This window comes from Podarcis erhardii, assembly GCF_964252035.2.
Source record: "Podarcis erhardii genome assembly, chromosome: Z".
In the NCBI taxonomy this organism is placed as follows: domain Eukaryota; kingdom Metazoa; phylum Chordata; class Lepidosauria; order Squamata; family Lacertidae; genus Podarcis; species Podarcis erhardii.
This window is the reverse complement of record NC_138504.1, coordinates 43,902,035-43,918,940: the sequence shown is the minus strand read 5'-3', so window position 1 is coordinate 43,918,940 and position 16,906 is coordinate 43,902,035. Positions and strand designations below refer to the sequence as shown.

The window sequence follows — 16,906 nt, the reverse complement described above, 5'->3', positions numbered from 1 at the left end:
TGCTCTGAAGAGGTCCCAGATTCTGGCTGGTCATGGAATAGTATCAGTATGGCTCATGAGATTTCCATTCCTTGAGATCAAGGGGCAGCTCCAAGCATGAAAGCAAGGCTGAGTTCTCAGTGCAGGGACTTATCACTTGATATAATGTTCTGCCATACCATCATCTCTCTCTCTCTATCTATCTCTATATCTATCTATCTATCTATCTATCTATCTATCTATCTATCATCTATCTATCTATCTATCTATCTATCTATCTATCTATCATCTATCTGTCTGTCTATCTATCTAATCTATCATCTATCTATGTATGTATCATCTATCTATCTATCTATCTATCTATCTATCTATCTATCATCTATATCTATCTATCTCTATCATCTATCTATCTATCTATCTATCTATCTATCTATCTATCATCTATATCTATCTATCTATATCTATCTATCTATCTATCTATCTATCATCTATCATCTATCTATCATCTATCTATCTATCTATCTATCTATCTATCTATCTATCTATCATCTATCTGTCTGTCTATCTATCTAATCTATCATCTATCTATGTATGTATCATCTATCTATCTATCTATCATCTATCTATCTATCTATCTATCTATCTATCTATCTATCTATCTATCTATATCTATCATCTATCTATCTATCTATCTATCTATCATCTATATCTATCTATCTATATCTATCTATCTATCTATCTATCATCTATCATCTATCTATCATCTATCTATCTATCTATCTATCTATCTATCTATCTATCTATCATCTATCTGTCTGTCTATCTATCTAATCTATCATCTATCTATGTATGTATCATCTATCTATCTATCTATCTATCTATCTATCTATCTATCTCTATCATCTATCTATCTATCTATCTATCTATCTATCTATCTATCTATCTATCATCTATATCTATCTATCTATATCTATCTATCTATCTATCTATCTATCTATCATCTATCATCTATCTATCTATCATCTATCTATCTATCTATCTATCTATCTATCTATCTATCTATCTATCTATCATCTATCATCTATCTATCATCATATATCTATCAATAATAATAATAATAATAATAATAATAATAATAATAATAATAATTTGTATCCCTGCCCATCTGGCTGGGTTTCCCCAGCCACTCTGGGCGGCTTCCAACAAAGACCAAAAATACACTAAATGGCTGTGCTCTGTCTCCAGTAGTACTCAGAGACAGTAATGCTTTTGAATACCAGTAGCTCAGGTGATGTCTATGTGTTTTGACTGGAGAGATAACAGAACACTCTGCCCCACTCCCATTATTTGAACCATGATTTGGTTCTTTTGTCTCAGGTATTTAAATGTATCATCCTGTCTTAGGCCGGCCCTATTACAATGTTCTCAACGATGTTGGGGGGTGGGGGTGGGGAGCCTTTGGAAACCAATAAGATTGAAATGATTTTGTAACACCTCAAAGTTCATTTGTTTCTTAAAAACAAACTAAAAAAAACCAAACAAACTTGATTTGCATCTCAGAAAAAAGGTCAAGTCAAACTTGGTTTCAAACCTGGATGGCTGCTGTGCTGTCTGCATCTGTTTCTTTTATCTATTTTTCTGAATTGTGCACCCAAACACACATACACACAGAGAGGGAACAGTGTGCCAACCCTCACTTCATTCTTCCCCTTATTTATCTGCATGGACTCTTAAGTGAGAGTAAAAGAGGAGATTCATTCAAAAGATAAAGAAGAAGGTGTCTCTCAAGGGTGGGGGTGGCTGGGACATCCTTTGATTGCTGTGGTGGCTGGTGCCCTTTGGGGACTGGTAGGGCAGAAGGCAAGGAGCCCAATAGTGGGTGGTGCCAGAGTCACTGAGAGACAGAGCTAACTAATGCTGGTTTTGTTTCCTCCTTCCTCCTTACTGAGTTCTACAAGGGGCAACATGGAGGAGGAGAAGGAAGAGGAAACAGGTGGAGGTGGAGAGCAGCACTGTGAATGCCCCCACCCCCGCAGCTTGATAGTTGTGGTGCAAACTGTACAGGGTTCCTAACTGGGTGGAAGACCAAAGCTCAGTGATAGAGCATGTGCTTTGCATGCAGAAGGTCCCAGGTTCAGTTCCTACCCTGGCATCTCCAGGTAGGCTTGGGAATGTCACCAGCATGAAATCCCAGAGACCCACAGCCAGTCAGTGTAAACAATACTGCAAGTAGCCATGGTGGCTATGCTGGACTTTCAGCTTTCTCTCGGTAGCCAATCAGCCTCTGATTCTAACCTAGAGGAGCAACCAGCTCAACTTATGCTAGACACTCCTGTGATTTGAAGGAGTCTTCTAGTCCACTTGTCCGCAACTGGTGAGTTGGAACACACTACCAATCAGGGGTCACATCAGCAGCCCTTAGACTAAACAAAGACAGTTTTTTTTTGTTTTTTTTTTTAAAAAAAAGCTTTAAAACCATTGGAAAAGGAGACCAGGGGCCTTGAAGGTGTCTGTCATTGTTTAATACCAGGACAACAGGTCAAGTCACTGTTCACAGCCTGCCCCACTAGGGAGAGATACGCTATATTTAGCTTTAAATTATAGTAATTGTATACATTTGCATTCTATGAATCATATAAATCAGCATATGCAAATTTATGTAAAACAATCTATTTTGTATTTCTCTTTTAACTATAATAATTATTTCCAAATCTGCACAGATACATGTAAATTAGCATGTGTAAATTTTATGCAAATTGGCACCCTCTCATTTTGTGATGCACTTCCTTAAAAAAAAAAAAGTGGCCTAAACTTATTTCAACCCCAATATTCAGTGGTGCTTCCACTATCTGGAAATGGTTTTTATGTTAGTGGAGAATCCCCATTTCTGTGCCGCAGTTTCATTTCAATGAGTAAAATAGGCCTCTAGAAGAGAATCCCCTAAAGGATTGGCACTGCCAATGAATACAATGTTTTCAAACCAGGGAGAGGAAGAGAAGAAAATTTGCCTGCTATGATTGAGAAGCCATTTGCTTCCTTTGGAGTGACCTTGCTGAGAACTGGGATGTCTCCACTTTGGCATGCCTGAGGAACCTCTCGTTACAACTTCCCTTGCAGTAGCCAAGGGCATTCCCTCTTACGCTGCAGAAATAATCTCTCCCTGGATCTCCCTATAGCTTCACACCTTCTCTCTAGCTTTAATTTTGCCACTGCTGCTGTTGTTGACATTTTATTTTAAACAGGCACCAAAAACACATGTAAATTCCTTAGTTATTTATAGCACAGCTTCTAGAGCTTTAAATAGTATTTTCTTTAATAAACTGGTTTAATGTTAGAGAAGTCTTGAGCAACATGTGATCCACCAAGCTGCCTGAAGTTCATCAGCCATACATACTAACCTAGGTGGCCACCAATGCCTGGACATGGTATAAAGAGGCCTTTCAAGGGCCAGATGCAGGTTTGAGGGGAAAAGTGGCCTCTTCTGGATCCACTCATACTTCAGCGGGCTACGTGCTGAGTAATCTTGTGTTCTTAACCTGCTGTCCACCAGCTTCATAGTGTGTGGCATGACAGGTTCTGTGCTCCACAGTGTGTTAATGTTCATGCATTATTCTTACATTTGCAACATTGAACCTGTTATTTGGTTACAGCAATTACAATTATTATTATTATTATTTTGCAAAGGAGGAATGCACTGCAGCAAGAATAATCTCTTGCTTCACAAAGTATGGTTTATGAAACTAGGGCAAAAACATCCAGTGCTTTAAAGGAATGCATAACAAGTAACACAGCAGAGTGTGTTGCGCTAGGAGACCAGGGTGCAAATCCTCCCTTGGCCATGAATACTGCTGGGTTAGACGCAGGCCAGTCACACAGGCCAGTCAGCGGCGGAGCAAGCCGATCGGGCGCCTGGAGCAGCATGCATGCCCTGGGGTGGAGCCAGCTGCCCACGGGGGCGAGGCCAGGCCAGGGCAGGATGCTCCATGGGGCCTCCAAGGAGTCTGCATGCCTCCTCCCACTCAGCCACCCTACAGCTGAGGGGAAGGCAGTGGGCGGACCATTTGGGGCAGCTCGGAGCCTGCGGGCGCCCAAGCCACTGTGTCACTCCCAGGAGAGACGTGTGGCTCAGGCATGCTGCAGGCCCCACGGTGAGTGCCGCCCGGCATTTTGTCACCCCCCCCAGTGGTGACACGCAGGGTAACCCCCACCGCACCCCCTTCTTCTGCCCCTGGTCACACTGTCTCTCCCTAAAACCTACTTCACAGGACTGTTAAGAGGATAGAAAGGAACGTACTGTTATCCTAGTTCAGACCACTGATCCTGCTAGCTCAGTATTGACTGGCAGCAGCTCTCCAGGGTTTCAGAATCATAGAACTGTAGAGTTGGAAGGGCCATGGGGGTCATCTAGTGTAACACCCTGCAATGCAGGAATTTTTAATCCAATGTGGGGCTCGAACACACAAGCCTGGGATTAATAGTCTCATGCTGTACCAACTGAGCTAGGAGGAAGTCTTTCCGAGCCCTCCCTGGAGATGTCAGAGATTGAACCTGCATGCAAAGCAGATGTTCTACCACTGAGCTATGGCCTTTTACATATAACCATGGAAACCACCATGAGCTCCTTGGAGGATAAGTATGAGAGAGAGAGAGAGAGAAGCTGCCCACAGGTGATAGTCCTTATCTAGGGACACTGTAGTTCTCTGCCCAGGCTCAACATTTACCCTGAAGGAGCCTGGGTTAGCTAGACAGCTGGAACTTTGTAATAGGTTTCCTCATAATAGTTTATGAGTTAGTACCTCGTAACTGGCTTGCTTTCATTTCTTTTCTTTCCCCCAGCTGCCCCGCCACTCTGCTTTTTTAAGAGTCCAGAGCTGTAATGCAGAGCAAGCCAAGGCACACGGAGGATGGAATCTTGGCTAAGTGGCGTTCCATTGGCCCGTCGAAGGCTTGAGTCAGATGGATCGGGTGAATATGGAGAAGGGGAGAGAGTTCCAGTAGCAGCCAAAAATATGTATCTTTCCTTGCAGGGCACAAGCTGAATTTAACTATCATTGTTAGAAGTCGTTTCCTCCTCATTTGATGCAGCATTTCCCTGGCACTAAGTGCAAATACATTTTTATCTTGTCCGTCTCCCCTCACCCCCGAAGAAAGCCCTGTTATCTTTATTCAGTGACACCAAGGCTGACATCCGAAGCACAGTTTACTAGGATGCCAAAGTCCTCTTTAAACAGGGTTGGGGGACATTTTTTAGCCTGAGGGCCACAGTCCAGTGGTGGATAGGAGCCAGGGGCAAATAAATATATAAATAAAGTGGGTGTAGGAACAGATGGGTTGTATCCAAATCAGTTCTATTATAAAAGAGACCCATTGCAATTATGTTGGTCACGTTCACCAATCTCATTAGTTCTACTGAGCAGCACTAACATTGGAGACAACCTGTTCCCCAACAGTCATGGAAGAATCAGAATTGGCTTTTTTCTTTTTCTTTACAAGTTTGTATCTCTATCCAGGCAAGCATCTTCACAGTTCAAGGGTGCAATCCAGCCAGGCATAGATCAGGGCTGGTAAAGGGTGTGCAAAGGATAATCTCAAGGGCCAGATAGAGAGGTTTGGATGGCTGCACTTGACTCCCAGGTCTTAAGTTCCCTGTCCCATTTTTAAATTCAACAAATGTTGCTGGAAACTATTCCTTAAAATACATATATTAATGATAATCAGACTGTCAAAAATATGATTTTTATGCTAAAGAGCTCATTTCCTTTTGTGAAAAAAACAACTATGAAGCCTGATGACTTGAAAATTTTTGCCATTATTATCTTCATTGATTTTGTCAGTTGTGTTGTGTTTTCATTCTGCCCTTCCTCCATGGAACTTGGGGAAGGAGGGTGTCATCCTTACAACAATCCTGTGAGGCAACTGAGAGAGTGGATGACTAGGCCACCATTACCGACTGAGCTTGCTCATCATTGGACTGTACACCCCACCTTGTTTGCCAAGAGAACAAACAAACAGCAAAAAACAAACAAAAAAAAAACTAAAAAAAAAAAAAACTGAAGGATAACTATGTTCTGATTTGCATGTTATAGTATGGAATGTGAGAATCAAGCCAGCCCATATCAGAATTCACAAAGACTGAATTTATCAAAAACTCCTGAGACCCAACACACACATACACACACATTCCACATACACTGAAATAATCTAGATTTGGATTGCTTTGGGAGATAAATTAAGAGATAACGAAGCTAAATTCCCTCCCTTGGGAGGCATGGTTTGACCCTCTCCCTGTCTTGTTTTTGATGTCCAGCGAGGATGGAGCATTTCTTCAGTCTAAGGACCACATTTCCTTCTGGAAGTCACATGCCAGGCATGGGCAGGCAGAGGTGAAAATTGGTGGAGTGGCAAATGTAATGGTTACCTTTGTACAGTACACTAGCTTGCACAGACCCCCTCTCTAATCCCCCATTCAGCAAACAAGAGGCATTAGCAGAGTCCAAGGATACATTCCCGCCAGGCAAACACATTCAGAGTACAGAACAGGGCCAGCAAGAGCTCTGAGGACCAGGCAGAGAGGCCTCATGGGCCACATTCTTCCCCTGGGTCTGAAGTTCCCCACCTCTGCTACAAACAATAAACTTTCATATCATGATTTTATGACAACTGAAGCTGTTATTTTTGTCCCCTGGCTCTGTGGGTTTGGCTCCCTTTATTTTGACTCAGTACTGTTTCATAGTTTTTATTGTATTTTGATATATGTCGTGCACTACTTTAGATGCCCTTGAGCTGGAAAGCAGGATAAAAATAAACTTTAATAGTAATGATGATAAGATGTGGGGAAAGGAAGGTGCCATGTTTAGAGGCAATGCACCTCTGAATATAAGTTTTCAAAAATGTTGTCTTAGTAGTTGAGTGACAAATAATTGAGAAGGACCATTGCTTTCATTTCCTGTTGGACCATCCAGCAGGGGCATCTAGTAAACTGTTGCAATATACAGTCATACCTCGGGTTAAATACGCTTCGAGTTGAGCATGTTTGAGTTGCGCTCCTCGGCAACCCGGAAGTAACAGAGCGCGTTACTTCCGGGTTTCGCCGCTTGTACATGCGCAGACGCTCAAAATGACGTCATGCGCAGAAGTGGCGAAAAGCGACACGCGCATGCACAGACGTGCTGTCGCTAGTTACGTTTACCTCTAGATGCGAACGGGGCTCCGGAACGGATCCCATTCGTATCTAGAGGTACCACTGTATAGGACATTGGATAAGATCAGTGACTGGAGGGAATTTGGAAGGCCAGTTTTCTTACCCCAGATCTACCTGGACCAATACTCTGATTCAGGAGAAGAAGGCAGCATAATGTTGATATAAGTTTCCACTAGAACCCCACCACCACCAACCCACACAATGCTTTGCTTATGTATTTATGGAGGGAATGATTCCAGTGGTTATGGGGGTGGGGAAAGATACTCTTGTGGTTTGCAAAGTAATAACCAGTGGGGCCCTGGAGGTCAGTTGGGAGAAGAAAGGCTATTTTGCAATCAAGGCAGCTGCATGATCTTATAAACATAAGAGAAACCATAGCTGAGTGGTAAAACACATGCTTTGCAGGTAGAATATCATAGGTTCGATCAGTGCTTCCGCCCAAGAAAAATAGGTGTCAGTACTTATCATGAAATTGTTACAGTCACACTTCTTAACAACAACAAAACGAGGTGCCAGTACTGTGTACTCTTGAATACCCCTGGGGGGGGAAAGCACTGGGTTCAATCCTTGGCAATGTCTGTTTCAAAGGACCAGATGGTGAGCTGATAGAAAGATGCTCTGCTGGGAACCAGAGAGCTGCTCTGTCCCCCAAAACAGTACTTCTGTCTTGTCAGGATTCTACCTCAATCCATCCTCCAAATGCCTCCAAACACCCACACAGGACATTCACTGCCTTCACTGGTTCTGATTTAAAGCTGAGTATCATTTGCATGGGTATGCAAATGATACCCAGGTGGATATAGCTGGGTGTCATTCACATACTGGTGAACACCCAGCCCAAATTCCCTGATGATCTCCCCAAGCACCTTCCTGTAGATGTTGAAAAGCCTGGGGGAGAGGACCATGCCCTGAGAATCCCACAAGTGAACACCCAGGGATCCGAACACCACTTTCTGGACACAGCCCAGGAGGAAGGATTGTAACCACTGTATAACAGTGTTCTCAGCTCCCAGCTCCTCTAGTCAGTTCAGAAGGATACCATGGTCAATGGTATCAAAAGCAGCTGAGAGATCCAGCAGAACCAGGAAAGAGTTTTCACCTCTGTCTCTAGCCTGCCGGAGATAATCGACCAGTGTGACCAAGGCAGTTTCAGTCCCATGTTAGGTCTGGAATCCTGAATGGAAGGGATCCAAATGGTCTGCATCATCCAGATGCAGTCTGGAGTTGTTCAGTGACCAGACGCTCAATCATCTTTTGCCCCACCAGTCCCAACGAGCACCAGCCTCCACTGGTCTCAGGTAATATTTTCTCAGCCCTGCTTCCAGTGTACTGTAATGGATCACTGGGTGAGCCTGGATCAGTCACTGCCTCTTAACCTAACCTTCCTCACAGAAATCATATACACCACTGAGCCTTTGGCAGAAAAAAATATGGATAAATGCAATAAATAAATAAAATCCTTTGTGTGGAGATGGCGGGGATCCATCCTGGAGCTATTTGTGTGCAAAGCATGAGCTGTGCTACTGAAATGCAGCTTAACCCTCCCCCCACAAAGTAATAGTAAAACATTCCATTGGCTTGGATGCACGGCTTAACACTTTAACCAATGACCATCTGCTTTCCTTACTTGATTGGCTGCTGGCTGACCTATCACAACCAATTCTGGGCATCGCTCATCATGATGTGAGACTGACACGTTGGACGCCCACTGGTCAACAAAGCCTTTGGGTGTATAGACTCCACAGTCTATGATGCTGGTCATCTGCTCAAACTCTTCGCACACGCCGTCCCCATCATGGAAGTAGCACCTGCTCGGTTCATCTGCAGTAAGAGAGAGGAGGAGGGGAAGGGGAGTCAAGAAGGATGGAAATGCCATTTCTTAATAATCAAGTCCAGTAAGCACTGCGTACTTTGACCTAATGAGCAAATGGGTATGATGCCCTCAGAAAAAATTATGTAAATTATTAAAAAAAAATTGCATGGGAATGATGTGCTCTTGCTTCCGTCAAAGTCTGGCTTTCATAGTACCACCTACTACCCCACCCACCCCTTTACACACGCTCACTTCTTGTCAAACACTTGAGCTGACAGAGGACAATGAGGGAGCCTGGGAATTGCTAACATATGTATCATAGCTTGTTTGTCAAATGTGCATGTTTTCAGAAATCTACCAACAACTCTCAGTGCATTCACACTTAAAAATAGACCACCAAACTACCGTTGGAATAGTTGCATGAGGTCCCTTACCTCTTGTACAATTCAGAGTTATCAGGTAATTTGAGGATAAGATCACAAAGTTTGTTCCAGTTTCCTTGCAGGGAGTGCCCCTAGAGAGTGGTTCAATTTAGATCGGGGAACCTCAGGCCTGGTGTCCACATGTGGCCCTCAGAACTACCCACAGGCCACATCCATTCCTAGCCACAACCTAGCCACACCTTCTCTCCCCAAGTCACAACCCTCACTTTGCACCCTGTGTGTTTCTGAGTGGCTGTGATGTGTCCTTGAGCTCTGGCAATGCCTCTTGCTTTTCTGGACAAAGGATAGAGTGGGGTGGGTATGTTTGTAGAAGCTGTAGAACCTGCCCATCACTAACACATGACCCTTGACAAATTGCCCAGGAGGGAGTGCAGCCCTCAGGATGAAAAATGTCCCACATTCCAATTCAGATGATCCTACCAATCATTAAAGATCATGATTGAACCATAGTCTCGCTTCTTCCTTCCTCCATATCTCCCCATCCATCCTTCATTCCTTTATTTATTTTCAACTTTTTGTTGTTGTTGTAAAAGGTTTTCTTACAGCTTAAAAAGATGTAATGCTTTCCATATCCTCCTATTGTTAAAAAAAGTGCCTTACAAAATCAAATGTTAGTCCTGTTCAGAGTAGAAACATTGAAATTCATGGGCATGACTAACTTCCCTATTCTGGGTGGGTGTCTTGAGGTAGAGAAAGGGACACAAAGATCTCTGCAGTCCTGCAAATTCCACACACTTTGGTGTCTGCCTCATCCCACCACTCTCTCCAGATCCTGGCTGACTCTTTCCATGGCTCAACAGCCCTTTAAAGTGCTGTTTCAGTTGGAGATGCCAGAGACTGTATCCGGGACACCTTTGCTTGCAAGGCAAGGGCCCAGTTTGTGGCTCAGCTCTGAATGTCGTTTTCTTTGTTATGGCTTACATCTAAACAAAGGTAATTGCTACTACTACTACCTCTTGTGGTTTACTGTTTTAAATGTGCTATGTTATACATTAAGGGTGGCAGTTCGGTGGCAGAGCATTTGATTTGCATGCAGAAGGTCCCAGGTCCAACCCTTGGCCTCTCTAGATCGGACTGCAGCCAGAAAAATGAGAGAGCTGCTTCCAGTCAATGCAGACAACTCTGAGCAAGATGGACCAATGAGTTGATTGCATATAAGGCAGCTTCCCACCACCACCCCTAAAAGAAATCCCAAGATATTTTATATCTGGTGGTTTCCCTACATCTATCCGTGTGCCTATTTCTTGCCCACATACACACACACAAACACACACACACCTGACTAGAACCAGTGTAAAACTGTATAAGTAAACAAAAATAAACATAATAAAAAACAAGCAAACAACCCTCTGCACAGGAATAGAAAAAGAGCAATGAAGCAAATTAACTGCTGGCAGAGCCCAGCTGATTTCAGTGGCCTCCTGCCAGTGCAAGAGAGGCTCCAGGCCCCTGGTGTTGTTCACTATTTTGTTCTTAAATGACACTTGCGAAACACTGAGTTTAGCAAGGACAAGCACTTCCAAAGGAACAGCTCCAGAGACTGGAGGCCTCTGTTTACCAACTCACGGCATATTTGGCATGGGCAGTAGCAGAAGGGAAGGGAGGGGGGTGTCCCTTGCAACTGAAGAAAGATCTTTTTGCACCAGTCAATGAGACACTAATCTGAACTAGAGGGATCAAAAGTCAGAGGGAGATGGAGTGACTCTCTATGGCAGGGGTCAGCAACCTTTTCAGCCATGGGTCAGTCCACTATCCCTCAGACCATGTGGAGGGTCAGACTACCTTTTGAAAAAAAAATATAAACAAATTCCTATGCCCCACAAATAACCCACAGATGCATTTTAAATAAAAGCACGCATTCTACTCATGTAAAAACACCAGGCAGGCCCCACAAATAACCCAGAGATGAATTTTAAATAAAAGGACACATTCTACTCATGTAAAAACACGCTGATTCCCGGACCGTCCAGATTGAGAAGGCGATTGGGCCGGATCTGTCCCCCAAGCATTAGGTTGCCCACCCCTGCTCTATGGGGATAACCCAATGCTGGGGAGGAGGGCAAAGAGTGTCCTCCTGTGTCTTTAAAGGAACAGAACTTCCACTGCAGGTCGTTCTCTAGCTGTCCCTTACTTACCACCCCTGATTTTCTTCCCCCTTGTAAATCCCTTTCCTTACATACTCAGTGGAAAAGTATCTGCTTTGTATGCAGATGGTCCCAAGATTCCTAGGATGACTCCAGGTAAAGGTAAAGGACCCCTGACAGTTAAGCCCAGTTGCGGGCGACTCTGGAGTTGTGGTGCTCATCTTGCTAGTTCCTCAGAGGGCAGATCTGCCACACCTCCCAGCTGTCTCATTGCTGGCCCGGCCCTGGATATACCAGCAATGGAGACTGAATTCCTTGAACCATGTGGATTTTGGGGTTTCCTGTGCGAAGTTGTATGGATGCACAATGAAATTATTCAAAATCCGTCCCTTGGAACCACCAGAAGTGGTTGTTCTAAGAGGCCAAACTATATATGATTCTACTCCCCTGATCAGCAAGGTGTTTTTTTAAAAGGTTTATGTGAGAAAGAGATCTGGAACAGGATCTTGTGTGGAAGGGTAAAAGGCATTCATCCTTTGTCCCCTTCTGCTTGGTCTCAACCTGAATTCCTTGAACCCAACTCTCTGTAATGCAGGAATCCTGCCCACAGCTGTCCCTAGGTGGACTTGAACCATGCACTTGCTGTTTACAGCAGGGCTGGGAATTCCAATTGGTGTCAATGAGACCTTTTATTTCCATGCAAATAAAATGCAGGGGCAACAGTCTGGTGGGAAGCAAATACTTTATAAAAACCCATCTATGTCCCCTCACCAAGGTCTTAATCTGGATCAAGCTGCAGCTATTTGTCCTCTAACACACACACACACACACACACACACACACACACAGCCCAAATTCACATAACAGCCAATTACATGAATTAGATCACTTCTAAATTAGTTCATTCATAGACTAGATAATGCAGAAGTTATAATTCGCCCAGAAACTCAAGTGAGAAAATCAAGTGGAAGTACACTGGTACCTCAGTTTATGAACTTGATCCGTTCCGGAAGTCCGTTCTTATACCAAAACCATTCTTAAACCAAGGTGCGCTTTCCCTAATGAGGCCTCCCACCGCCAGTGCCCTTCCACCATTCAGATTCCGTTCGTAGACCGAGGTAAAGTTCTCAAACAGGGACACTATTTCCGGTTTTGCGGAGTTTGTAAACCGAATTGTTCTTAAACTGGACTGTTCTTAAACTGAGGTACCATTGTACTGTATCTGAATCAGTCCAAGCACACCTTCCCTGCAATGTATCAAAGACAAACAGGGACAAGCTTGCAACATGCTGCCTATAGAAAATTAGAAACCAAGGCCACTCAAAATACTGGAATTGCCACTGGCAGACTGCATACCAAAAGGCGGAGATAAGCAAACTTGCTATACTCCATTTCTTCTTTCTTCTTTATAAGGGGTGGACATTAGGTTCCATCAGCCATAAGGTGTTTTTTTATTGCAAAATCTGTCTCCCAACTTTTCTACGCTTCAAACATCTGGTACAATGGCTTATTTCCTAAGTTAGATGGGTTCCAGGCTAAGTTTCTTCAGTCTTTACTACAGTTTCCAAATTGTGTCCCAAATCCAATATTATTTGTATCAACTGGGCTACGATACTGCCCTTGTATCCCTGAGGCAAAGGTTTTGGGACATCTCACAAAGCGACCTGCAATCCAGATCCAATGTAATCTGTGGCCCAATTGCAGCTGGAATCCAATACGGGCACAACTTTCAGTTAGCCTCATGTCTTAGGAAACCTATTGGTGTTTATTTACCAAACCTAGATTAAAGGTATTTCCATTGGAAGTGTTAAATGGTAGACTAAGAGGCATCCCCTATCATAAAAGGCTTTGTTTATGTTCTCAGGATGTCAAATGCATGAACCATATCTTACTACTGCATTGTGAGCAGTACGAGCAAGCAAGGGACCAACTGATCAAACCCTTACTAGCAAATTTGCCAGGGAAATCTGAAGCCTCCCATATTAAATACCTTCTGGAAGATAGGTCAAATGATATTAACTGACCGTGGCAAAGTTTCTTTTGGGGGTCGCAAGAAAAAAAAGACTACCATGCTCTAGACATACCAACAATACTCTGCTCTTCAATGATTTATAAGGCAAGAGAGTGTTTCGTTATATATCAATTGAAATATATATTAGGGGAGGAAAAATATTGCCTTAGCTAGGAAAAGGAAAAATAAATCAATCTCAGGGCTTGCCCCACCCCCCACCCCAGTTTCACATATTTCCACATACAGTGGTGCCTCGCAAGATGAAATTAATTCGTTCTGCAAGTTTTTTTGTCTTGCGATTTTTTTGTCTTGCGAAGCACGGACTTTGGAAAAGCTTCAAAAATCACCAAAGTCTTCAAAAACCTCAAAAAAGGCTACCACACCGCGTGCTATGAGTTGCTCCTCGAAGTGAATGCACAGTTTTAAGAAAAAGGAGACAAACTTGCAAGACAAAGGAAACAAACTTGCAAGACATTTCATCTTGCAAAGGAAGCCCATAGGGAAATCTGTCTTGCGAAGCAACTCAAAAAACGAAAAACTCTTTCGTTTTGCGAGTTTTTCGTCTTTCGAGGCATTCGTCTTGCGAGGTGCCACTGCATTCTCCACACTTCTCCACAAGTTTGCATTTTTTATATGTAGAAAAATCGTGCTTATAAAAATTAATCAGGATTTTAGTGTGAATTTCTACTTAGCCCTGTTTGTATGAAATTTCCCCTAAAGTATACATTTATTTCAGGGAATTGCCACTAATGTTAAGCATTTTTAATGTTATTTTCACTACTGAGTGCATTTTTATGTACACTTTCCCATAATATACACAATTTTGTATTCATTATTTGCTTGGAGAACTGCATTGCAGCATTTGGAGATGTACAAATTACAAAGGAAACTTCTGTTTTAGCTTACATATTGATTTGGAAATGGCTAATTAGAGTGTTTTGCATTAAAATGAAAACTAAACCAACTTTCTCCCCGTTCCTAGTGCTAACATGTTATTCCAGATGTTCTTTAACTACACTGTTAATCACTGCTGGCTGTGGCTGATGGGAGTTAGAGCCCAAAGCAATATGGAGGGTACCACAATGGCTACCTCCCAGCTAGCTCATAAGAAGATTAAAAACCAAAGGCCCATCTGGTCCACCATCCTGTCCCCACAGTGGCCAAACAGGTGCCTCTGGGAAGCCTACAAGCAGAAAATGAGTGCAATAGTTGTTATCCAGAAGCATTCTGTCTCTAGTACTGGAGACAGGGCTGTCACACCGAAGATGGAACAAGCTAAACCGACTAAACATCAGGAAGAACTTTCTGATGGTAAGAGCTGTTTGACAGAGGAACAGATTCCCACAAGAGGTGGTAGACTCTTCTTTTTTAAGCAGAGATTGGGTGCTATCTGTCATGGTTGCTTTAGTTGAGATTCCTGCATTGCAGGGGATTGGACTTGATTACCCTTCCAGCTCTATGATTCTATGATAGTATATAGTCATTGAGTAGCTGTGTCTTAGCTGTTCTACCATATGCTTGGTAGTTTTATCTTTAGTGAAAAATTTCCACTAGTGTTCCTAGAACAGAGATTAACTGAGTTGTAATTTCCTGGATTCCCCACTGTCTCTCTCTCTCCCCCCCCCTCTCTCTCTATATATGGAGTGTCAAATTTGCCACTTTCCCATTTTTAAGAATGGAAGCTTAAATTGCTGATCTTCTGGAACTTGTCCCTAAGAATTTGAGTTTTTTAGGAACCCTTGGGCAGCTGCCATCTGGACCTGGTGACTTGTTCATTTTAATTTGTCAACAAATTCTAGAACATCACCTCCTGTTACCACCTTTTGCCTTTCTCCCTCAGACTTCCTTCCTGAGAAAGTTAGTAAAGGCAAAAAGATCTGCCCTTTATCTTCTACGGTGCAGCAGATGGAAATAATTTATTCGGCATCTCTGAAATTTCCTTTTACTCCTTTAGCACACCTTCAATTCCCTTGTCATTCAAAGGTCCAAACATCTCCCTAGCTGTTTTTCTGTTTCTAATATTTATGAAGTAATTTTATTGTTGATTTAATGTGCTTTTTTTTTTTAGCAGTGTACTCCTCAGCTTATTTTTTGCACATCACATGCTGCTTGCATTTCTTTCATCAAAGTCTGTGTTCCTTTCTGTTTTCCATATTTAGGCAGTACTTCCATAAAGGAAGCCTTCTTGCTTCCATAGCTTCCTTGACTGCTCATGAACCCCACTGGCATAATCTTGGCCTTAGTAGTTGTTTTCTTGTATACATTCCAGCTCAGCTTTCTGAAGAATTTGGACCCTCTTGACTTTCCCTTCCAAATTCCATTTTTTCTTATCTCTTGTTTTTTGTTAGAAGTTTCCTTTTTTCAAGTCAAGCATGACTGAGTTGGACTTTCTTGGCAACTGTCCACTTGCGTACGTTGGCAAGGCATATTCCTGATGTGGTTGCACCCCAATTCCCATAAGCCCTACTCAGTATGGCCAGTGGTCAGGTATGATGGAAGTTGTAGTCCAACATCTTCTGGAGGGCACCATGTCAGCTGACCCTGGGCTAACCAGATGACCACATATATATGAAGACAGATCCCCCTTTGCACTGAAATGCACTGAAAAATAATCCCAAGTTTCATACCATGCTCAGTGGCTTCCCCATGTGATGATAAAAAATAGTAGGCCTCTGATAAAATCATGCTTGGGATAAAGAGAGGACATGGGCCTGATCCAATGTGATGAGTTAATTCATACTTGCATGGAGAGGAAATCTTTCGAATAGCTCTAGTGCGAGCCAGTGATCTGTGATCTGTATGGAGGCTAATTTGTTCCTGATTATGTTTAAGACCCCAATAAATCTGTCTGCTCTGAGTCTGAAAGGCCCAAGGGATGAGAGGAACAGAGAGACAGAGATGTCTGAATTAAAACAGAGATTGCACAGTTGATTTAAAAAAAGCTCACTGAACGCAGCCCAGACAGCGAGCATGCCCCTTCTCAGATTCCAGCTCTGTTGTACCGAGTCGGCATGCCCTGCCCTCCATTACCTTTTTGGCCAGCCCCAATGACACTGGTAATGAGAGCCAGGAAAAGATTAGGTGTTCCATTGGTTTCATGGAAGAATCATGGAGAAATGTGGTTTAACTACCGCATTCATCTTATTCTTCTTTTTAAGGGAAGATATGTTCTTAACATTGGCAGGATACTATTAAAAAAAAAAAAAATCAAGCTGCCCTTCTAAGGAGAACAGGAGGACCATCATCAAATGTTTTAGTGCCCAAGATGGAATGTCCAAAGTACATCTCTTATAATGTGAAAATGCACATTAAATGAAATTCAATAGATACAAATGTGAATATCTACAGAGAGGTATAGATAATTTGGCGTGAAAA

General features: G+C 42.8%; 1 protein-coding gene across 1 annotated transcript in view; it reads right to left on the bottom strand.

Moving 5' to 3' along the window:
- Positions 1-16,906, bottom strand: part of PAPPA (pappalysin 1) — a 249,896-nt gene that overhangs the window by 98,850 nt on the left and 134,140 nt on the right. Inside the window, exon 10 of the mRNA XM_081847429.1 lies at positions 8,808-9,001. Coding sequence (XP_081703555.1) covers positions 8,808-9,001 — 194 coding nt within the window. The remainder of the gene's footprint in view (positions 1-8,807; positions 9,002-16,906) is intronic.